General features: G+C 46.0%; 1 protein-coding gene across 14 annotated transcripts in view; it reads right to left on the bottom strand.

Annotated features, from left to right (window-relative positions):
• PRKCH (protein kinase C eta) overlaps nucleotides 1-24,046 on the bottom strand; it is a 229,650-nt gene that overhangs the window by 62,860 nt on the left and 142,744 nt on the right. For all 14 annotated transcript variants that reach the window (XR_007133208.1, XM_047767479.1, XM_047767483.1 and 11 more), the window contains exon 10: nucleotides 8,308-8,462. Coding sequence is in view for 13 of the 14 variants with exons in the window: in XM_047767479.1 (XP_047623435.1) it covers nucleotides 8,308-8,462 (155 nt within the window). In the remaining variant the exon portion in view is untranslated. The remainder of the gene's footprint in view (nucleotides 1-8,307; nucleotides 8,463-24,046) is intronic.

Raw genomic sequence — 24,046 nt, 5'->3', positions numbered from 1 at the left:
ACAGAAAGCCCACATTCCCTGTATATGACACTGCAAGCTTCCTGTCAAATAACTATTCCCCCTTTTCCCTTAATAAGAGAACCCTAATTTTTAGCTAGAACATGGTCATGTAATAATTTCCTAGCCTTCACTGCAGCCAGGTGCATCCATGTGGTCAAGTTCTAGAAATTCCATAGTAAGGTTTGTGTGGAAGTTCAGGAAGGATCCTTAAGGAGAGCTGACTCGGCTGACAGGAGTGCCCTTTGCCCTTTTGACTGCCTAGAACTGGAATACAGAGATGACTTCTGGAGTTGCAGCAACCATCTTAGACCATGAGGTGGCCTTGAGATGGCAAAATAGAAAAAATAGAAATCTGGGTCACAGACGACTCCATGGCACTTTCATGGTGGAGCTAGACTGTCTACCTCCCAACTTTTTACAGGGGAGAGAAATACATTTCAATTTAGCTTAAGCCACTCTCATTTTACATCTCCTGTGATAGGCCATGGTTCTAAAACCCAAATGACACAGAATTCAAACATCTCAAGAATATTAAGGCTTTCATAGCTTAGTTTCTGCCAATCCCTTTAGTCTTATCTTCCACCATACTTCAAACTACTTCAAAATTCTAGTAATTTCCATCTTATCTACGTATTCACCATGGACTTTCATACTTCTCAGCTTTTACTCAGACTTGCCCCCTATCTCAACACACTCCTTAAATTTATTCAACTTTTAACTTTCCATACTCAGCTCAGGTATCATCTCCTACAGGAAGTCTGCCTAAACTTTTGTCTTAGGCTAAATGGCCATTCCCTGTGCTCCCATAATATTCCTGTGCTCCAGTTTGGCAACCCATCTGCTATTATGTATTTATGGGCCATCTCTCTCACCCCACAGAAAGAACCTCAGAGAGCAGACACCACATCTACTCATTTTGTATCTATATCTCCTAACCCAAGCAGGAACTCAGTAATCGTTCTGAGCTCAACTGCATTTTCCTCACTGAAATGGACGGAGTAAGAGCAAATGTTTCTGAATGCCCTGCTTAGCCCTTTGGGTCATCAGGAAGTACCAGGCTGAAACAACATTTTCTAACATCGACTGTCTTTTTTTTGGGGGGGGAGATGAAAAAAGCTGCAAGTGAGCCATCCTAAAAGAACATCCATTCTGAGAAGCAATTTACTGTAGGGATGTTTCAGACTTGAATTCTTTCATCTGGAACAGGGAACCTGGCACTAAGTAGCCCTCTGAGGTCTCACCTGGCTCTGACTTTTTATAATTCCATTGTTGACTCTAAACACATAGATCTGGACACAAGGAACTCACTGTGAGTGGATGGCTCCTCCAGGGATTGGCAGCATGACCAGCCTTACCCAGCTTTGAAATAAATTATTTACAAGGAGTACCTAATAAAATCTTGAAGTCATCAAAGGACAGTGAGCACTCTAGGGTAGTGAAATGTCCATTGTGGGAGGATATGCCTCCTAGCTTCCAACCACACTGGCTTTCCTTAAAAGCCCTTGAATTTGCTATGCTTCTCCTGATCCTGGGCACCTGCATTTGCTATTCCTCTGTCTTGCACACTCTTTCCTTCCCTCTTCACTCGTTACCTCAGCTCATGAGTCACTTCCTTAGGAAAATCTTCCACCTTTCCTTGACCAGATGGAATCATCTTATGAGAGGTTTTCATTCATTGCAGTGCATTCCTCTTCTTCACAGCACTGGTCACAGTTGTGATTTTCTATTAGTATTATCAAGTGATTGATGTCTTTCTCCCTCACTAGACCATATTCTCCACAAGGGAGCATTTTTGTTTTTGCTTATCACTGTATCCATATCCTTGGCTCCATGAACACCTGTCGAACACCCCCAAAGGCTGAGCAAGGGAGGAGAAAAGCAGCTGGTGAGTTTCATGTGGGGCCCATGGTAAGCCATTCTAATAAACTGGAAATCCTCACAGAGCCCCCTCACACCTGTGAAAAAGGATCTCAGGAGTTAGGGATTGAAGTCACTTTTTCGTGATGGAAGAGTAGGCACTGAGTGGGAACTAGCCCAACAAACCGAGAGAAGTCAGGAATATGACTAAAAAGTTTGGAGCACCAGTAACAACCCAGGGTAAGGGCTCATAGCCAAAACCTAAAGTGAAAGTTACTAATGTACTGAGACTCCCACCACCGGCATATGCTGAAGAAGCAAGGACTACATGAAGATAAAAAATGACAATTTGTAGCTATCTTTGTAGCCCACAGATCAGGAAAGAGTAGAACTTCTTGAAGCAGAAGGAATGATGCAATCACACAGCAAAAGTAAAATGGAGCTCCTAAATTTGACATTCATCTTGATCTAAAAAGACTACCTTTCTCACTAGAATGGGTAGAATCAATATAAATATAGAATTGGATTCCAATATAAGTAAGATTCCAGAATTCCAGGCTCAGATCAAAGACATCTGGGGACTGTGAAAGTCTGCTGATACTTAGGAGTAAGAAAGGTCTCAGGAGATGGGACTCAGACAGATGTTGCCACAATTTGCACGAGTGAGAAGAGTTAGTTATCAGAGGACAAGGACTCAAGCACGTGATACTCATCACTAACCCAACACACAAGTCGATTTGGAAATAGATGATGTGAGAATTCTTTTTAAAAAAACATTTTAACAATTTTTTATTAGTCTATAGTTGATTTACAATGTTGTGCCAATTTCTGCTATATAGCAAAGTGAACCAGTCAATATATATACACTCCTTTACTTATATTATCTTCCATCATGTTCTATCCCTAGAGAGTGGATATAGTTGCCTGAGCTATATGGTAAGACCTCATTTCTTATCCATTCTAAATGTCATAGGTTATATCTATTAACTCCAAATCCCCAATCTATCCCACTCCCTCCCCATCCCCCTTGGCAACCACAAGTCTGTTCTCTAAGTACATGAGTCTGTAGATAGGTTCATTTGTGCCATATTTTAGATTCCACATAGAAGAGATATGAAGGCAATGCTCACAGAGGTGGCCTCCCCATGGGATCTCTAGCAAAGCAATGGTTCAGCTAACTTCAGATCACACAAGTATGTGGAGTCAGAGAGGCACCTGATGCTCCCTTATGATATCTTTGAGAAACAAGAATCAGATGATATTAGAAATTTGTGTTGTTCATGCAGATCAACAGCTCTGTTTCCAGATTAGCTTAATTGATCTCCTCTAGGAGGGATCATTGCTCATCTTCCCAAATTCTAAGTCTTAAAAAAAGTCAAATTAGGTAGAGATTGTTCTCTAATTTGAGGAGAAATCAAAAGTGATTTCTGCCTAAGTGTTACAGGTACAGGACAATATGGCAGGTCTGGCAGGTGGCCTCTGTGGCCAGGTCCACATCTGGATGATGGGATAGCAAATTGTCATGGTAAGTGTTTGGAGCTTTAGGAGTAAACACTCATTACCACGCACTCCACACACCAGGAACTGCACGGGGCACAAAGTGGTCAGACACAGGAGTTAAAAACTGTGCATTGAAACATGCTGTGTTGGAGTAGAATGTGGTAAGGAGGAATCAAAAGTTAAACTGTGCTCTTCTATAAATTCCCCCTCACTCAACAGATTTTAGATACATTCCATGCTTTGTTAAAAATAGCAAATCCAATGTGTGCTGGCTGGCTTTAGGGGATTGGGGTTGAAATGTCAATGAGGGCTGAGTTCACCTTTAACGCAGCATATGAAACAGGAGAGGAAATGGTGCCTGCGATGCTGGCGGGCAGGTAAATGGGATGCATGCCCTGTTGTTTTCCCCTTTTCTGCAGGGCTTGACTCTGGAAAAAAGTCAGTACTCATGTAAATTATTCATGAGCACTATCTGGGCTTCCTATCGGCCAGCAAGCCCCAGAGAAAGGCATGAATAGCCTTTTTTTTTTTTTTTTTTTGCCTGAGCAAGTGACTCATTGACTGCTTACTTCCACCCCCCCTTCTCAGTCTGGGGGGCCATGGAAGGCTCCAGAGCTTCCAGCCAAAGGCAAAGGGGCAGACTCTTTTCTTGCTTTAAGAACTAGGCCTCTGTTCCTCCATGTAATGCAAGTGGATACATCTGAGAATCAGGGTCAGAAGATAAGCGGAAAAGCGCCTGAATGGGCGCGGCCTGTCTCCTCTCACATAAAGCACAGGCATGACTTCTCATACAAGGAAGTCAGGTCAGAGGGTCAGAGGGTGCCTGAAGGACTACCTTCTCAAGTCCCCTTTGGTGAGGATTTGCAAATGGTACTATCTTTGTAACTTGCTGGAAACAACAACAACAAAACAAAACAAAACCAAAAAAATCTCCCCCAGAAAAACCAAAACGACCAACCCAACAACAACTCTGTCTGGCTAGCTCAGAGGCATCATCCAGGGAGGTCTGGGTAAAGGTCGGATAAAGGCCAACCCAGGACACGTGATAACCCAGGCTGCCTGGTGCGCCCGCATTTCTCATTGTGCTCTCTGGATCAAATTCACACCCTCTGTGACCCCAGTGTGCCCTTGGCTGCGTGTGGATTCCAAGGACTTGGTTTTCAAAAGCTTACCCTTAAGACTCTGCTCTCAGGCCAGGACCCTGAATGGAATTAAACTTATCCTGTGAAATAAATCCAGAGGATAAAAATAGCATTCGAATCTCTCCTAATTAAACGTGTTCCCTTCCAAGGCAGCCATATCAGTTAGAGCCTGCACAGGGGATTCGAGTCAAAGAGTAAAACTGAAAAGGAATTCTCAGATTTGATCAGCAGCACCAAGAACTGAAAGACAGTTTCTCAAGATGTGGGCCGAGACTGCTTCCCTAGAAACCACATCGGAGTACACTGACCATCCTCTGTATTTCAAGACAGATGATACGAGACGGCGAGGCAGTCATATCCCACACAGATAATCCAGCCCATGCCTCGCATTCAGGCAATCTGGGACCTACATAAAGCCTAAGTATTCCAGAAAGTGAGTTTAGGCTTTTTTGCTTTTTCCCACTGCTTGTCTGAATGGTTGTGTCTCCCCCACCTCCCTTATATGCTGAAATCCTAACCCTCGAAGGTAGTAGTAGGTGGGACTTTTGAGGGGTGCTTAGCTCATGAGGAGAGAGCCTTGAGGAATAGGTTTAGTACCTTATAAAAGGAGCTCCAGAGAGACCCCTAGCCCTTCCACCATGTGAGGTCACAGTTAGAAAGCATCTATGAGGAGCCAGAAGAGGACCCTCACCAAACATGACCATGTGGGGCTTTGATCTTGGACGTCCAGCCTCCAGAACTGTGACAAATAAACTTCCTGTTGTTTATAAGCCACCCCGGTCTATGTTTTTCTTTTCTTTTTCTTTTCTTTTCTTTTTTCTTTTTTTCTTTGTTGTTGCTATTTCAGGGCCACACCTGCAGTATATGGAGGTTCCCCGGCAAGGGGTCAAATTGGAGCTGTAGCTGCCAGCCTACACCACAGCCACAGCAGCCTGGGATCCAAGGCGAGTCTGTGACCTACACCAGAGCTCATGGCAATGCTGGATCCTTAACCCACTGAGCGAGGACAGGGATCAAACCCGCACCCTCATGGATCCTGGTCGGGTTGGTTAACCACTGAGCCACAAAGGGAACTCCATAAGCCACCCAGTCTAGACTGTGTCGTTATAGCAGCCTGAATGGACTAAGACAATATGCCTCATTTTCACAAATCAAAGTTGCCCTATCACCAAAAGGGGAAGAAGAAGCCCACTCTTTGATAGATTTAAAGAGATGAAGGTTTAAGATTGTACTCTGAGCCTTCAGGTCTCTCTTGAGGAGATGGTGTAACCCCATGGCTAAAAACATGATTTGAATTCTGGCTTCACTACCAGTTAATAGTCTGGTTATTAAGCCTTTCGAAGGATCAGTAATTCATCTAATTAACACAAATAATATTGTTCTGTAATACTTTTGTTGGGAGGATTAAGGGAGAAATGCAGGTCAAGCACTGGGCCCTGTAACAAGTACTCAGTTTTGCTCTTGTTGCCATTGTTAATATTTTTTTATATATAGCCACACCTATGACATATGGAAGTTTCTGGGCCAGGGACTGAATTTAAGCAGCAGCCGCAACCTATGCCACAGCTGCAGCAACGCTGAATCCTCTAACTAACTGCACCACGCTGGGGATCTAACCTGCACCTCCGCAGAGACCCAAGCAGCTACAGTCAGATTCTTAACCCATTGTGCCACGGCAGAACTCTGTTGATATTTTTTCTTAACAACACAAGTCCCTGTCAAGTCAAGAAGGGATTATTCTCAAAAATTAAATGTGGTGCACGCTCACTGTGGGGAAAACAGAGCAGGGATGGGCGGCTAAGGCATGGGGAGAACAAACTGGAACACCCAGCCTGGAGTCTGATACCACCCCCAGGAAGGACTCAGAACCCTCTCCACCATCGGAGATCATGTCAGCAGCCACCATCAAGCATCCACTGGCCGGGAGGCTGAGTGACCCAGAGAATGAGCGGAGATTCCCAATAACCTTCCCACGATCACCCCACTGCTGGCTTTCCAGCCTGGCTCCGTGCTCTGTACCCGTTTCTCTACCTCATAGCTGGGGCTGTGACATCAGAGCTGCTTCTACTTGACATTTCTCAGTTCTGCACTGTGAATTTACAAGAAGACACTTCTTCATAGTGTCTGCCCTACCTCCTTGTTTTTCCACTTCTTTCTGCCTTCGTACATTGGTGCTACTGTATTCTTTATGGGGTCTCAATTCTCTTTTCCTGTTTTTTCACTCTCAAGTAACTTAAGAATATTCAGCCTTTGTGTGTGTGTGTGTGTGTGTGTGTGTGTGTGTGTGTGTGTGTGTGTGTGTCTTTTTAGGGCCATACCCAAGGCATATGGAGGTTTCCAGGGGTTGAACTGGAGCCACAGCCGCCGGCCTATGCCAGAGCCACAGTAATGTCAGATCCGAGCTGTGTCTATGACCTACACCACAGCTCACGGCAACACTGGATCCTTAACCCACTGAGCAAGGCTAGGGATCAAACCCGTGTCCTCATGGATGCTAGTCAGATTCATTTCCACTGAGCCATGATGGGAACTCCAGAATACTCAGCTTTTAAAGCTCTCTCCCACGTCAAGGATGATGTTAATACTGTTATGAGCTCACCAAAGGAATAGCATTGAGCAAAGCTAATAAACCGCACATTTCAATCAGGAAATTCTTTACTTCAACATCATGCACCTAATTAATATGAGACAGATACCTTTTCTCAAAGGAAAGCAACAGTTGCCTCTCAAGAGGAAAAAGAAAAAAAGGAACTATATGTGGCAACTAGCTTATGATGTGAATGAATGAGTAGGACACTGACGACAGGGGGAAGGGAAAGAAAATTTTAGAATAAAAATTGTCTAACACTCACTCTCATATTTCCCACTTTCTCCAACCTGTGTCTGACTAAAGTTTAATTTGATATCCCCTGAGCTCTGAGATCTAACAACATCAACCAGATTTCCAGTCCATTTAAAGTGTCATACATTCCCATTCAAGATCGGGTGTCAGAGTTCCCATCCTGGTGCAGTGGTTGACGAATCTGAATAGGAACCATGAGGTTGTGGGTTCAATTCCTGCCCTTGCTCAGTGAGTTAAGGATCCAGCGTTGCCGTGAGCTGTGGTGTAGGTTGCAGACGCGGCTCGGATCCCCCGTTGCTGTGGCTGTGGTGTAGGCTGGCGGCTACAGCTCCGATTCAACCCCTAGCCTGGGAACCTTCATATGCCGCGAGAGCGGCCCAAGAAATATCAAAAAGACACACAAAAAAAAAAAGATCGGTGTCATGAAATGCAATCAAATACTATTTGGGAGGGGGCTTCAAAGGATGAATGCCATCAGGCAGGACACTGCTCATCAATTCTTAGCTCCTGGAGGTGAGTCCAAGCCTATCTGACTGTGATTCTTATTACAGCAATGAAGGTCAATTAGGCTTCCACCCTGCAGTTTACACTTGGACTCCAAAAATGGAATGAATCCCTCCCGATGTTAAAACTGGAAACAGGGGCTGGGGGAGGGAGGGTAGAGCCTTGTGTTCAGCCCCTGGCTCGGTTTGGCAGTTATAGGCCCTTAGGAAACCTTGGCTGAGCAAATTCCTGAACAGTCTCTTCCCAGCCTCTCTATTTTATGAATGCCACAAAGGGGCAAGTTTTAGTCCCCGGCAATGTTAATCACTATGTCATTTGTGTATTCTAATGGACACACAAAACTTTGTGAATTTAATTCCAAAAAGATCTCAACTCCATCCTGAGAAACAGAAAGATAGGCTGAATCAGGGAAATGGACTGGCGATGAACTATGAGAGGGGTCACCAAGCAACCACAACTCACCTGTAGATGATGCCTTTGTCGTGCAGGAACATAAGTGCTGAAATGATTTCTGCAGCATAGAAACGAGCTCGTGCTTCCTCAAAACGCCGTGACTTCTGAATGTGAAACATCAAGTCTCCCCCATTCACAAACTCCATCACAAAAAACAGACGATCCTGGGTACAAACACAAGAGAGGATCCAACGTGGTGTAGCCATTAGCCTAGAGGCCAGCCAGCATCATGTAACCTTGGGCTGGTGGGCTGGGGCGTGGGGAGAAGAGGGTATAAAATGCAAGTACTTAGTGAAACGTTCTGACAGCTGGTCAGGACAAAGCAGAACTCTGGGATGGTGAGGGAAGGGGATAGGAGGTGGGGGTAACAGGTGGACCTTCTTTAATTCCACACAACCTTGCATTTCTGCATTCAGACAAAAGCAGAGAAGGGGGCAGATGCCTTTAGTTCTAATTCTAGCTTTGACCTTAAATGTCAGGTAACCTTGAACTTAACTTTTTGGAGGGATGTTTAATGTCTGTAATGTGAGAAAGATGATGCTATCCCTATTGACATCACTAGGTTTTATAACCTGGAAGAGAGCTACAGAAATTGAAAGGTGCATGCAGGTGTATGCCTTTGTGTCTACAACATGCAGGGTTAATCATAGCAGTAAGGGGAATCTAAAGGTCCTCACTCGTGGGCAGAAAATAATCATAGAAAAAGGAAAATTCTTTAGACACATCAGCCAAGCAACTGTCTAAGGACAACTTTGGAGTTGCCTCAGTGTTAGAAATTTCTTCCTTCCTCCCTCCCTTCCTTCCTTTCTTTCTAGCCACACCTACATATGGAAGTTCCTAGGCTAGGGGTTGAATTGGACCTACAGCCGCCAGCCTACACCACAGCCACATCATCTGTGACCTATGCCACAGCTTGTGGCAACACCAGATCTTTAACCCGCTGAGCGAGGCCAGGGATCAAACCCACATCCTCATGGACACTATGTCAGATTCTTAACCTGCTGAGCCATAATAGGAACTCCTAATATTAGAAATTTCCTTCTGCCCATGCGAAGGTTCCTGAAACAGAAGTGGGGAACTTAAAGTCAAGTGAGATGCTTTCTCTGTCTGGAAGTAACTCTAACCCAGCAGGTGAAATGGGTTCTTAAAAGACACTGACACAGTCAGTATACTAAGTACAAGGCCAGTGTTACGAATAAAGTGGTATGAAATGGAGACTGCTTAGTGAAAGAAGTGTGTAAACTTCAATTAAAGTGATGTCTTAAAGACTGAAAGTGAAAAATGCTTTGCTTCAGGAACCTCTAAGATCAACGGACTTCCTCACTCCTCCCTCTCATTAATATTTATAGGGTTCAGGTTAACCAGGTGCTGAATTAGGTGCTGGGGACCTAATTCAGAGAAGAACAGGTATAAAATAGACACAGTAGTTATCCATCAAGGCTCTGGTGTGGGAAATACACATAACTTAAAAAAATGTAGAAAGTCATATAAATAAGCAAATTCACAAATTTCTGGTAAATGCTGTGAAGGAAAACTGGAGGAAGCAATGACATCATATCCTCTGCTTGGGGTGTCAGGGGAGGTCTCTCTGAGCAAGTGACATGGGAGCCGAGATCTTCAGAATGAGAATGATTATAGGAGAACTGGGTAGGAGGATGGGAGGTCATTTTGTAAGGAAATGGGTATTTTCCCAGTTCGCAAAGGATGTGTATATGCACACGGAAGCCACCTGGTTTTGAGCACTGCCAGCTTTGCTCAGCACTACCAGCAGCCACAGCCAGGTGGTGGACAGAGATTGTGTTCATCTCCTGACCCGGCACGGTTTAATCAGGACTGAAGTGGACCCTTCCCTATCAGACAGTACAACTGATGACCTCCTATTCCCAATTTTAGACAAACCTTAATTAGAAGGAAAAACAAAACAAAACAAAACCTCTGGGTCTATGAAACATCTCTTTCTGCAAATGAGAGGTGTGGATTTAGGAGTGGAGGTAGATGGCGAGATTCACACACACAAAGCCAAAAACCATATGTCAATAAAACAACTCCAATGGAAGCCAACAGAAAATGAAATATATCAGTCAAGACATCTGATTAAGCTAGTGGCCTTCGTTTGTATGTGACTGCCCAGGCAAGAAGCAGAGTTGGGTGGGAGGAGCCTGGATGAGCAATGGTGTTCCCTATTTTCTGTATGGGCAGGGCTGGTGGAGGGAGGTGAGGTCAGGTTATCAGTGGGTGGGGCAGAGGGTAAGTATGCGATGGAAATTGTCCAAGACCTGCATCCCCACCAGAAGTTGTTGCACTGATGCTGAGTTCATTTGGAAGGGCTTTGGGGGCCCGATGAAGACTTAGGTGGCAAAGCCACCCCAACACCCCCTCAGGAAGTATATCTGCCTTATACATGTTTGTTAACTGGCCTCTTCACCTTTTCATATCATGGGGAGTCACACGAATTCCAATAGCTCAAAATACCTGATGTCTGGAACTGGGTCAGTAGGGAAGAGGCTATTCCTTAGGCCTTAGGAAATCAATGGACTTAGCAAGGGCTTCTCAGACAGCAGGCATCAAAGAGATATGGGCATTCCAAGGGAAATTTCATCCATTTCTAGCTTCCCCCGCAAAAAGATTCTCATAATCTCAAGTCTGAAAAGCCAGACTCTGGGCTAAATTCCAGATTTGGGGAAGGAAATACTGCTTTCCAGCCTTGGTCATTCTCCTTTCTTAGTCCCACCACCAGCCCTGAAGGCAGATTCTCAGATAATATGTGAGACGGGGAGGTTGGGGAGGCTCACATTCCTGGGATGCACAGCAAGAAGTCATAAGCTTTAGAACTGTGAAAACATGGGTGTCTTTTTACCCAAAGTAAAAGTTACCCATTTCTAACCTCCTGTATGGCACCACCTAGAACAGAGGGTACAGCTCAGAGCCCCCAGGCTACATACAGCTCTTTAAGGAAGCAAAGGGAAAACAAACCAGCAGAGCTAGAATGACGATGTAAGGAAAAGTAATGGTCCATCCTATCAAAGACCTATCAAGATGTCACAAGGCAGAAAAATAAAAACATGTTTATTGGCTGGCAAGCTATTTTTGTTGTGAAGAGACCCTCTGTTTATCTACACTTCTGTTCCCTCTATTTTAAAATGTCTGCTGCAGAGGCAAAGTTAAAATTTGGCAGCAATTCCTACACGATTTCTTTTGCAGAGGAGGAGGTAGCTGACAAAAGGTCTCTAGCTTTTCACAAAGAAGATTCACTCATCATTAAGTGGGGGTGAGAAGCCATCCTGAGCAATAAACTTTCATTAAACATGTCCTCAGGTGGGGCTTCTAGAAACTGTGCAATAAACAGTGGCAGCTGTTGCTGGTGGTAGCTGTAATAGTGAAGATGTTTCCAGTTAAAAAAAAAGATTATACACATCAATGTGCAGAATGATTTCAGTTATAGCCAAAGATGCAGATATGAACAGAAGAGACCAAAAATTACCTATAGATGACAAGTCAGCTTTTGCTTATGAGATCTGGGGTGACAATTATTTCTTCTTTATATTTTTTAGTATCTCTAAAGGTTTCTATGATGAGTGTATATTACTCTTATAATTAGAAACAAACCAAAGTCACAAATGGCTTCCTCCACATTTCTCCAATTTTCATCTGAAAGATGGGATGTTGGAAAAGTGCAACTTTGAGCCTGTGTCTTGGGGCAGTTATGCAGGCAGTGGGAGGTGGGATTAGGAAAGCAGGAACAGAAAGCAAGGTCTTCATGTCCCTTGTGGGCCATTATTAAGGGCCCCTGGGAAGCACCTTCCCCCTCAATAGACATTCTGAGGCCTCGGGCCTGTTGGAATCACATTTGAAAGGAGACTCAACTGGCGCTAGTTTGGATCCTGGGGCTTCTCTGGGTGTGGAGGGTCTTTCTGGTCCCTGAAGGCTTTATAGAGTCTACGGAGTCTTTCCGAGATCTTTCATGCTTCCTCAAATCTCTTAACAAGAAGGAACACACATTTACTGAGGACATATTATGTCAGGCCTAGGCCGGGGATGCAGTATCATAAAATGAATGAGATCCAGGGCCTGCTCCCAGGAAGCTCTTGCAGTTGGAACACACAGCCCAGTGCAGGAGAGGGGGTGTCCCGTGCATACAGAGCAGGGCCACCAGAGAGGCTTAGAGGTTGGGATGGGATGTGGGGAAAGCTTCTAAGAGGGGCTGATTCAGCAGCCTGGAAGGATAGGGAAGCCTGGGTCAAGCAGGAGTGGGGATGGAGGGGGGAAGGAATCCAGGTGAATGCACAGCTGAAGGATCAGGTGTGAGGCTGGGTGTGGTGACTGCCCGCCGTGAGAGATGGTCCTCAAGTGCGGAGCATGCTGAGTGTGGGTCCTCGCAGTAATAAATGCCACTTTCACAATCGAGCGCTGGTGCAACAAGAAAAGGCTACTTAGGAGGCTTCCTTTCACCCCATCCGCAGGTGACCCACTGCTGAGAACTGCAGGGCCTCAGTCCTCTGAGTACACACCATCACTCACCTATGGCTCTCAGTCATAACGAGAGAGCCAGTGTGTGGGCCAAAACTGGTGGCAGCTCTGCTCTTTCAAGGGCTTAGCTCGAAAAAAGACTCCAGGAAATTTTGGAACCTGCCACACATACTAAAACACCCGCTCCAAAAACCAACAACTCTGGCTGAGTTTTACTCCTGTGGAATGAATTCCATCAAGCCGGACACCTTTCATGTTGAGCAAAGGCCCTTTGAAAAGCAAAGCAAAGATGAAGCAATGAGGCAGAAGATCCCCTCCTGCCCACGACTCCACTCCATCTGAGCTGCTGGAGAACCAGTCTCGCTGATGACTTGACAAACACTAAGCCCTGCTGGACCAACCCAGCTGGGAAGCAGCCAGCAGAAGCATCAGTTGGGATCCACGCACTAGGGAGGTGCTCACCACATGGTGGATTAAGGCAGCCCTGAGTCATTTCTGGGTGTTTCCAAATCCCTCCTTGGGCAGCAAGGGCAGACGGCTATTTCTGGGTTGAAGCCTGTATAGACAGCATTCCTGTTTCTCTAATATCCAATTTCCTAGACACTGAGCCCGGACCCCTGCACGGCTTTCCTTGAGGCCCCAGCTCCTCCAAGCGAAACCTTGTCCTGACCAGCACCATAGGAAATCTAAGGTCCCGAAGACTGGTTTAACCTCCCTTCTAAAGCCAGGTGGCCCAGCCCTTGGTCTGTCACTTGCTCGTCTTTTTTGATTCCACCCACCACAAGGCAAGTCATTAACACAGGGTGAGCAACACCTGGGGGAATAAAAGCAACTAAGAAATCTCTTTGTCTCATGCAGCCCAGCCTAGCCCAGCCCAGCCCAGCCTGGAGTGAGTTACAGGAGGCCAAGATGCTGGTGCCTGGTTAATAATAGAATTTCTGTCATCACCTGCCTGGTTGCATTAACCCACTGCAGCCTGGGCCAAGCCTGCCCAGGGCGTTACTTCCCCAGGCCAAAGGGGATAAAAATATCCCCTGACCTGATAGCGGCTCTCAGAAGAAGCAGTGGGCCTTTCCTGAAGCCCCTCAGAAGGATTGTTCCTGAGGAGGTAAAACTGACGGGCAATTGCATGAAGAAAAGTTAGAGGCAAAACACCTGGGTAGATAAAGTGCTATGGTACCTGTGACAAGGTGACAGCACATCAGGAGTGTGGTTGTAGAGTGAGCATGCACCAGAGGTGAGACCCCTTAGGGTCCGTGCGCTGGATCCCCTTGGAGGTACCTGCTCAGCTCCTTGATCTCTCGAAGAGATGGCCCAGGGGCGGTCACGTGGGTAAGCAATGGACCTCCTACTAGGCAAGCTGGACCAAGCTGCACCTCCCCCCCAACCCCGCACCACCCAACAGTCTCTTTCCTAGAAAACTGGAACCGAGATGGGCAGGCTTTCCTGTAGGCTCTGCTGTGCACAGGAACTGAGGGAACATGAATTAGGGAGTAGAGGCTGCCTTTGTGATGTGGATACATGAAATTCTCGGTATATCAGAGCAGTGAAAGCCTGGATGGATGGATGGATTGATGGATGGATGGATGGACGGATGGATGGATGGATGGATGGACAGACAGATGGACAAGGGAGAAGAGAAGACAAAGATAAGAAATGAGGAGTGGTGAATGAGCTGAGAAGGAAATACCTGGATCTCTCACACCTTTCCAATTTCAGATCCCCGGAGAGATTGGCCACTTGTGTCCTGGGGTCCCATGAGACACTAGTGTATCTTTGAGTATTTTTACTTCTCCCTTCTTTTTTTTTTGTCTCTTGTCTTTTTAGGGCCAAACCTGTGGCATATGGAGGTTCCCCGAATAGGGGTCGAATCAGAGCTACAGCTGCTGGCCTACACCACAGCCACAGCAACACATGACCAAGCTGTATCTGCGACTTACACCACAGCTCACAGCAACACCGGATCCTTAACCCACTGAGTGAGGCCAGGGATAGAACCCACAACCTCATGGTTCTTTGTTGGATTCATTTCTGCTGTGCCATGATGGGAAGTCCTACTTCTCCCTTCTCGCATGACCTTAGTTTTTTTCCATTCCTTGCTCCCAGGAGAATTTTAACCGAGACACATACCAATTTTTAAAGGGCAGGAGGTTTCCTGATTTATAAATCTCAGGTAATAACACCTATCACCACACTGATTGTGTGAGGATGAAACCAGAAGCAAAGTACCTAGCACAGGGCCAGGCCCAGAAAAGGATCTCAACCAATACTCACTCTTGTTACTTCTACATCACACAAAGGGGACAAAATCTACCTCTGGGAGGCCATGTGCCAGCACTGAAGTCCCTGATGTTGCTAAGAGGAAGCATCATGGGGGCGGTGAGGGCTGTGGGCTCTGGAGCCAGGAAGCCCAAGATGCCAAAGCCTCTGCCATACTCTATTTATCTTCTCTCTCTCTCAGAACTCCCATCTGCAAAATGGGGATAAGAAGATGACTGAACTCACAGGCTCAAACAGTACTTGGCACTTGCCAAGTGCTTAGTAAAGGTTAGCAGCTATCAGTTCCGCTAGGCTTCAGGGGCCATGGCCATCTGCTCCTGGAGCCCTCAGACAGGCAAGGACACAAGAACGAAACAGCAAACAGAATTGCTGCTGCAGCCGCTCAAGGACCCTCAGCTGGGGACAGGAATCTCAAAGGTTCCAGGAGTCAGGAGGACCCCAGGCCAGCTACCGGGGTACAGGGCCCTTCCTGGCACATGACCTTGACCTGATAAGGAGTACTTCTTTCTCCCAAGTGAATACTAAACAGGGGGTCACAAAACTAGATTTGATAAATCAAAACACATTAACCAAAATTTCAGTTCTAAGAAGTTTTTAAATTTTCTAATATCAGATGATAATTCATAGTCTCTATTTGAAGAGCTTTATAATACTAATCATTATTGCAAAGCAAATGCGCTCCCCTATGAACTACAAACATATTATGGTAAATAAGACTTCTTATAGTTTTTTCTCTTCTATAAAGTAGATTTGTTTTGTTTTGTTTTGTTTTGTTTTCTACAGCTGCTCCTGTGGCACATGGAAGTTCCTGAGCTAGGGGGGTTAAATCGGAGCTGCAGCTGCCAGCCTACACCAAAGCAACAGCAACCCTGGATCCAAGCCACATCTGTGACTTACACTGCAGCTTACAGCAACACCAGATCCTTAACCCACTGAGTGAGGCCAGGGATCAAACCCACATCCTTATAGACACTATGTCGGGTTCTTATCCCACTGAGCCACAACAGGAACTCCCAACTCATTCTTATAAACAGATAGAGAAAGATTCTTCTGTTTAAAGCCAGAATCCATAGTTACTGCCATTTACACATGTAAATCTCATTTAAAGATGTGTTTTACAACGAGGAAGCAGATTACCTTTTGGAAATAACTCAAAGAACAGAGACAACATTTAAAGAAATGACTAATTTAGTTACTGCTCTAAGGCAATGCCAAGCTGGGAGCCACATCCATACTTACTTACCAAGTTCTAGGAATTGCTTTGGAATTATTTCTAAATGAGTAACATATCAACCATATATCAAAAGCTGCAGAGTGCTATTGACCAGTGGTAGACAAGGAAAAGGAAATCTCTGATAATAGACAGCACTGTGTTGAATTTCTCATAAGCGCCTCTTGCTTTATGATTTCTCTCTGACAAAGTCATCGACAGGCTGAATAGGGAGTGCAAATCAACAGGAAACAGTTACTGACGTCAAAGAGGTGGCAGTGGAAAAGCACCCTTGTGAGGAAATCTGATTGCACCATGCCTGCACTGGAAATAACTTGAACTTAACCACACTAAGACTGATTAGAAAGACTTCAAGGAAGAAACAAGGAGAGGGAATCAACTGACTTTTTTTTTAAATTGATTTTGCAAAGAAGATATGAGAAGTTAATTCAATCACCTGGCAAGCCTCCCTTCAAGTTCACAGGCATGAAACATCCTATCTGAGCTCAGAGACTAGTCTTTGGGAAGGTGAAAATGTCTCCAATATAACAAGTCTTTAGGAGCTTGCATTTTAAACCTAGAGGAACACACAGCTCTTTCCAAAGACCCAGTGTTTTCCTGGTGAACTGGATGTATTCTGGCCTCTTGTAAGGAAACCTCACAAGGCTTACTGGCATAGGTACCAGACGTGGGAAAGGAGGCAAGGAAACTTGCAGTTCAAGATGCTGAGAAACATCTGGGCCAGGATGTTCCTTAAAGCATAAAGAAGCAGCAAACAGATGATCAGGTATATCCCTAAGCACAAGAGTGCTCTTCCTGGTGGAGCCTCCTTGGGCATCTCTGGTCCACGCACATCTGCCCAGCATCACTGAGCTGGCTGTGCTGGCTTGTGTACTTGGTCTTGTTTCCATTGGAGGACTGGAAACCTTTTAAGGCAGAGCCCCCATGCCAAATGATTCACCTCCAGTACCACCACCTCTTGTGCCTGGACCAGGGTAAGGGTTAATCAACCCTTGAGGAACCAACACAGCAAGAGACTCTTTTTTCTTCCTGATAAAATTAGAAAAGCTGAGACCAACTGCCAAGATGAGTTTTATCCATCTGTTTTGTGGAAGTCAAGTGCAAAGAAGCGAAGTGCCCTGCCCGCAGTTAAAATAGCTTGTGAAAGAGTCCAAGAGAAGCAGGCCTGCTTGATGCCACTTCATTTCCCTTTATTTCTGAAGCTTTTGGATTTTCCCTGTTTATAAAGGTAATTACATGTTCCTCATTCAAATGGAAAATTGAGGAGAAAATAAAATTGCCTATAATCCTGACACCCAGAGATAGAAGTCTAAAAATAAGGAGAAATAAAACTATTTATGGCTTTTAGTATCCAAAGACCTGGGGATTTCAGGGAGCCCAAGACATTTACAAGGTAATTTTAACTACATCCTAATTATACATAATACTTTATAACATGTTTGAGAGCAGAAAAAGAGAAAACGTGAAAACATACCCTTCCTTTTTTGCTTATATTACATATTTCCTTGTACCAAGTCATCGAAACCATGTTTTTTTTAAAGAGTTGCATACTATTCCCAATGCCATTTCTATGAAGTCCTACAATGAGTGGGACTTCTGATGAAGTTGCTGAGAATAAGAGGACAGTGTTAACAGTCTAGTCCCTGTACTATGACAAATGTCATTGTTATTAGTCTGGATAAACAGGCATCTCTGAGAGTGGATTCTTACTCATAGGCCATGCTGTTTTCATTCTGAATTTAAATTCTCCAAAGATGATACCTTAGGTGATTAGTCACTTAAAAAGTTTTGGTCCTTTAAAAGTATGCAGAATAGGATTCCTTTAAATCCTTATTTCACAGAGTACATTCTTTTTATAAAGATTTTGGTTTCAGCATCAAACAGAAACAAATCGACTGAAGATATTTATGGCTTTAATTTGTATAGAGCTATGGAATAAAGAATAAAAATGTCATTTCACTTTGTCAGATCCTTTTTCATGACAGAGGCTCTTGCAACTTTCTTAAAGAAGTCAAGATTTCATATCTCCCTTGGGTCTGTGGATCAACTAGACATTCTGTGCCTCAAGATGATGCCTGGGAATCCACTGGCCGAGAGTCTGTCCCTTCCCTGCGCTATGGGGCTGCATGCTGGAGGTTTCCATTTGGAATGTGCCAACCAGGTGCTCTCTTGAGTTTGAGTCTCTTCCAGTGCAGTCACAACACTGTTTCTCTCCGGCCCTCTGGCTGGGGAACAAGACCCTTTCTGCAGTGTGGTGAAATACAGATCCCCAGGGTCCACGGAGGAAGAAAGAGCAGACCTCACTATAAAGGTAGGGAGACCAAAGTGAAAAAGGCACAGCTCTGGGAAGAGGAAGGGCAAAGTAATCTGAAACAAGTGAAAAGGTTTACCCAGGGGAGGACACTGGGTTAACGTTGTAAAGAAGCTACAGCTGGTGACATGAAGTTTTGGTGGGCCAGTCAAACCCCAAGGATAAGAATAGTGATAGCAACAGTGAAGGTTGACGGTGATGCCAGCAACCACATCCCAGATCCAGCAGCTGGCTAGCTTGGAGTCCTTTGGTAAAATGACTTCATCTTGGAGCTTGACACCTCCTCCTATGTAACCACTTTCTTCTGATTCTTTTTTTTTTTTTTTTCCTACCCTTAGCCACTATCACCTAGAAATCCCTCTTCAGGAGTTTCCACTGTGGTGCAGCGGGTTAAGAATCTGGCATTTTCTCTGCAGGGGCTAGGGTTGTTACTGAGGCACAGGCTCGATCCCCAGCTTGCTTCAGTGAGTTAAGAATCTGGCGTAGGTCACAGCTGTGGCATGGATTCGATCTCTGGCCTGAGAACTTCCACATGCCATGGGTGTGGCCAAAAAAAAAAAAAAAAGAAAGAAAGAAAGAATAGAAATCCCTCTTCATCTCTCCTCTCTTCTCCCTCTATAAAACCCTACCAAAATATTTTATTTTATTTTATTTTTTGTCTTTGGTCTTTATAGGGCCACACCCACAGCATATGGAGGTTCCCAGGCTAGGGGTCTAATCAGAGCTGTTGCTGCGGGCCTACGCCAGAGCCACGCAACTCCAGATCCAAGCCACATCTGTGACCTACACCACAGCTCACGGCAACAGCGGATCCTTAACCTGTGAGGCCAGGGATGGAACCCGCAACCTCATGGTTCCTAGTCAGATTTGTTTCTGCTGCACCATTACGGGAACTCCATGAAATATTTTAAATTATAGTTTCTACTATGCCAGGAGGACACTGTTGGCATTAAAATCTAATCTGCCATTTGAACCATCTCTCTGAGCAATAGTCATCTTACCAGTGGATTTTCTGCAAAGGGAACCCATTTATTCTATCCCCCAGCTCCTAACCAGTGAGAACTCTGACCACTCCTCTCACTCTCTCATCCTAAAAGTCCTCTCCTAGTGTTTCCTTAACTCATCACTCCTGTGACTGCCATTGTGGAGCAGGAAGGTTCAGCAGCCTTTCCAGCTCTGTTCCCCCTGTCTCCTCCCTCTGCATACGGCTACCTCCAGCCCTCCTAAAATGCAAATATTCAGTTGCTCCCTGACTTCAAATCCTTTGCCACTTTCACTTCAAGATTGAGTCTAAGCTCTTCAGCAAAGATGTCTTCTTTTCTCCCCACATTTCCTCTCCTGCAGTCCTACTACATCTAGTTATCTGAGGGGGTTCCTTGGAAAATTGCATATTTTTTAAAATTATTTCTGTAATTTTTAAAAAATTATTACAGTTCAATCTGTGGTGTATGGAAGTTCCCAGCCTAGGGGTCAAATTGGAGCTGCAGCTGCCATTCTACACCACAGCCATAGCAACACTGGATCTGAGCCATGTATGTGATCTATGCTGCAGCTTGTGGCAATGCAGGATCCTTAACCCACTAAATGAGGCCAGGGATCAAACCTGCATCCTTACAGATATTATGTCAGGTTCTTAACCAGATGAGCCACAATGGGAACTCCACATCATACAATTTTACCCCTCTGTGTCTTTGCAATGCTGTTACCTCTGTCTGGGAGGCCCTACCCCCTCCTGTCACTGTAGGGCTCCTAGCCATCCTCAAAGTACAGCTCAGACAGCCCCTCCCACAGAAGGCCTTCCAATGTCCCCAAGGAGCAAGCCATGACTTTCTTCTATCACACAGTGACACAAGGTATCTGTGTTTAGGATGCTCCTTGACTGAAAGCAACAGGTCCACATTTTGTTCTTTTCTATGTCTTCAATCCCTGGCACATAATGTGTCTGGCTCAATAAACATTCACTGAATTGAATTTAAAATGCAAGGTAGGTACAATATTGCCATCCAATATAGGAACAGGCAATGTCTCTGGTGGCTAGGATCTACTTTTAATATGCAGAACCATTCGGTTTTGCAGAGAGCCCCTCAGGTATCTGTGTCTTAAGCTGAAGTGACGTTGCCAAACATGGAAAACAGAAGAAAGAAAACAGCCAGTCCACTTTCCACCAAAGCACCCTTATACTGCTACCAGCACATTCTTCTACACTGGTTGGGAAATGGCTCTGAGAGCTTTATCTCAGTCTGTAAAGTCCAGTCACATGCATCACACACAGGATGGGACTGTGACTCACAGATAGCTACCCCTATAAGACCAGGGTGGCGACAAATATTTTCATAAAATGCCACTCACTCAATGCCTTGTTGGTAAACTGCAAGTATAAACGCCAAAACACAAGAAGCGGCGCTCTTTGGACTGCTTCCATTTTTAACATATACCCCTTTTAAATATATGCTCACAGAGCTAATCTTTTGTTCCCTACATGCCCCCAGGTCTGATAATTCTGCCTTTATCAGAACTGCTGGCAGCGTGCTAACCCTCACTCACATTCACCAGACCCCTTTCTTCCGCAGCCTCTTCCCAGCCCAGGGCCCCAGCCCTTGCAAACTCCACAGTGCAGCCCCTGACAGCTGCCCCGAGCCTCCAAACAGGAACTCTGTCTACAAACTCAGGGGGGAAAAAAAAGAGATAATGCTCATGTTTTTATAAAGAAGACTGGACACGTTTTGCTTTGGCCCCTATAAAAAGCAGAGTGTTCTCGCCCGCTTGACTTCCCCCATCTAGGCCAGACCACCAGACACTCCTGCAAGGCAGCCATTCTCAGATGGAGAGATTCCTCCTCCAGGGGCAGGCATCTGGTCCTGTCTGGAGGCGTTTTTGGTCCTCATAAGTGGGGAAGGGTTACCGGCATGTAGAGTAGAGGCCAGGGATGCTGCCAAAACATTCCACAGTGTACAGAACAACCGCTGTAACCAAGGATTACCCTGCCCCAAATATTAGTAGCCAGAAAATTATGCAAATAAGCGATTTAATTTTAATTATTTTATTTTACTAGAAAGGTTGAAAATTGCCCAGCCATTCACTTACTTAAACTATCTGTCTGCTAGTGAAGGTCAAGGTAGAGGGTGAAGCTCTGAGCGAGGTGGAGATAACTTCCTGCCACAGATCTGCCCTGAAGCCAAAGTAAGGAGGGACAATTGCATTCATGAGCAACCCCTCAAGCCCACAGGTTTCCGAAGAGCTGGCAGCATGCCAGGTCAAGTTCTCTACTTTGTTGGTTGTGCCTAATTCATCTGGACCCCCACTCCCACCCCCACTGGCAGACGCCCGCTAGAGCAGAAGGTCTGGGCTTATTGCTGGCATGGGCTGGTTCCCACTTCACCGGGAGACCATGACCCCACACTCCCTGGGAGTGGGAAGTGACAGGAAGGACAAGGGCGAAGGCACCTCCCACGGCCACAGCACAGGAGGGAAAAGCATGGCAGTGGTGGCGGGGGCGGGGGGGGGCGGGGGGCTTTTACTGGAAGGGCTCTCCTCTTCTGTTTTAGTTGAGAATTACATATTACATCATTTTCATGTTGAAAAAAATTGTACGCCCTAAGAATGGAATGAAGAGACTCTGGAAGAACTCCAAGACTCCCTTCATAAGACCTGAGAAATATATCCTTATAGACCGTCCTCAAGAAGTGGGTGGGAGTGGGCTCCTCTACTGTGCAAATACACTGAAACCTGGAGGCCTCGCACGGAAAGGAAACAGGAATCCCTGGGTGGCGGGGAATGGAAGACAGGGCAGGGCTCACCAAAGCCCCCCAGCGTGTGTATAGGGGTTGCGGGGCGGGGGGTGCTGCTGTGAGCCAGAGCTGAGGTTCTACCTGAGAGCACAGGGCAGGACCGGCAGGACAGCAATCAGTCTAGAGACACTGATATTGGGGGTGGGAGAGGGTCCATGCAGCCGGGTGTGGGGCTGCCAGAGAAGAGGCCGGTGCTCACAGTGGATGACACGGCGTAAACATCAAAGGTGAGCCTGGGGAGGTGAACTGCTCAGCTCTGCCCCAAGCCCAGCAGGGCCAAGGATCCTGGCCCATCCCTGCCCCCAGGAATCTCCATCAGGTCTTCCTTCCATTGCAGCACACATGAATCCGTGTGCACATGCAGCTTCAGGCAAGCCCCATGGGCTCTCCTCTGAACAGATGGCAGGCTCACAACTGCTATTGTGACCAGACCACTCAGAGGCTCAGCGGCAGACTCCACATTGTGGACAGACTGCTCGGGTCCCCAATTGCCTAGGAGAACCTGGCTCCATGAGGGAAGGGCCCCCCTCCTGTGTTCACCGCTGCACCCTAAGACCTCGAAGCCGAGCACATACCCTGAAAGCAAGCCAGGCACATGGCCAAATGAACTGACACCTCTGATGGTCACCTGCTGGCGGGTAAGTCTTTGTGATTCCAATTCTGCTACATTTATATAGAAGGGTGGGCTGATGTTGTCGTGAGTGGCCCCAGAATAATCTGGAAGAGATGGACACAGCTGAGTTCCTACCAGTGATGAAATAATTATGGGGAACTCAAGTATTTCAAAACTTCAGTCCACTCTGGCCTACAGTTTCCACCCAGAGCAGTGGGCTTTTACACTGCATGATTCTCGGTTCAGGGTTAAAGTGAGACCCACTCCAGCTACTCCCAGGGAATCACCTAGAGGCCACCCTGAGGTGCTGCCAGTTGGATTGTTAGTCTTATAACAAACCAAAGAAAGACTGGCCTGTAGGTAAGATTCTCCCCCAGAATCCAGTGTCCAGTTTCGGGTCCCTTTCCTTTTGTAGCAGAAAGTAAATCCAGTCACTGTACTGTCTGTTCCATGTGTGTTAATCTTCTCATCCCAACTAGACCAAGGATTCAAAGGACTGTTTCTCTGGCTTAGCTCTCCATCATGGTGATTCCGGTCCAGCTGACTTCTCACTAAACTATTTGGCAGAAAGCCCATCACATTCTCAGGCCTGGAGCCGCTCCCAGCACTTCAAGCCCCATGCTTTTAAAGCAGGGCCCTGCTAAGGCCAGGGGATCTAGACTCTGGCAGGTTCCCAGGCATGGGCAGGGAAAACCATGACCAAAACTCACTACCACAAAGCTCAGGCAGCGGTCGGGGAATGCAGAGACCAGAGCTGATCCTGGCAAGTCTCAGATGAGTCACAGGAAATGACAGGCGATCCAGGAACCACCTTAGAACCATGGAGGTGGGGGGTCGAGGCCAGGTCTAGGTCATCAGCATCGATGAAGGCTAGCAAGGAGGCCAGCTACAACAAAACAACCTCAAAGGGAAACACATGCCAAACCTTTCAAACCCTTGGGTCACGCCGAGTGTTCTGGCAGGCAGAGCCAAGCAGAGGGAGCGAAGGGAACAGCCAGAACTCTGGGTTCTCCTCCTTCCCATTCATTGCCATGGCTCTATTGAGTCACAGAGAGGCG

This window comes from Phacochoerus africanus, chromosome 2 (genome assembly GCF_016906955.1).
Source record: "Phacochoerus africanus isolate WHEZ1 chromosome 2, ROS_Pafr_v1, whole genome shotgun sequence".
Lineage (NCBI taxonomy): Eukaryota > Metazoa > Chordata > Mammalia > Artiodactyla > Suidae > Phacochoerus > Phacochoerus africanus.
Note: the sequence above shows the minus strand (reverse complement) of the source record. Positions and strands in the feature narration are given on the sequence as shown.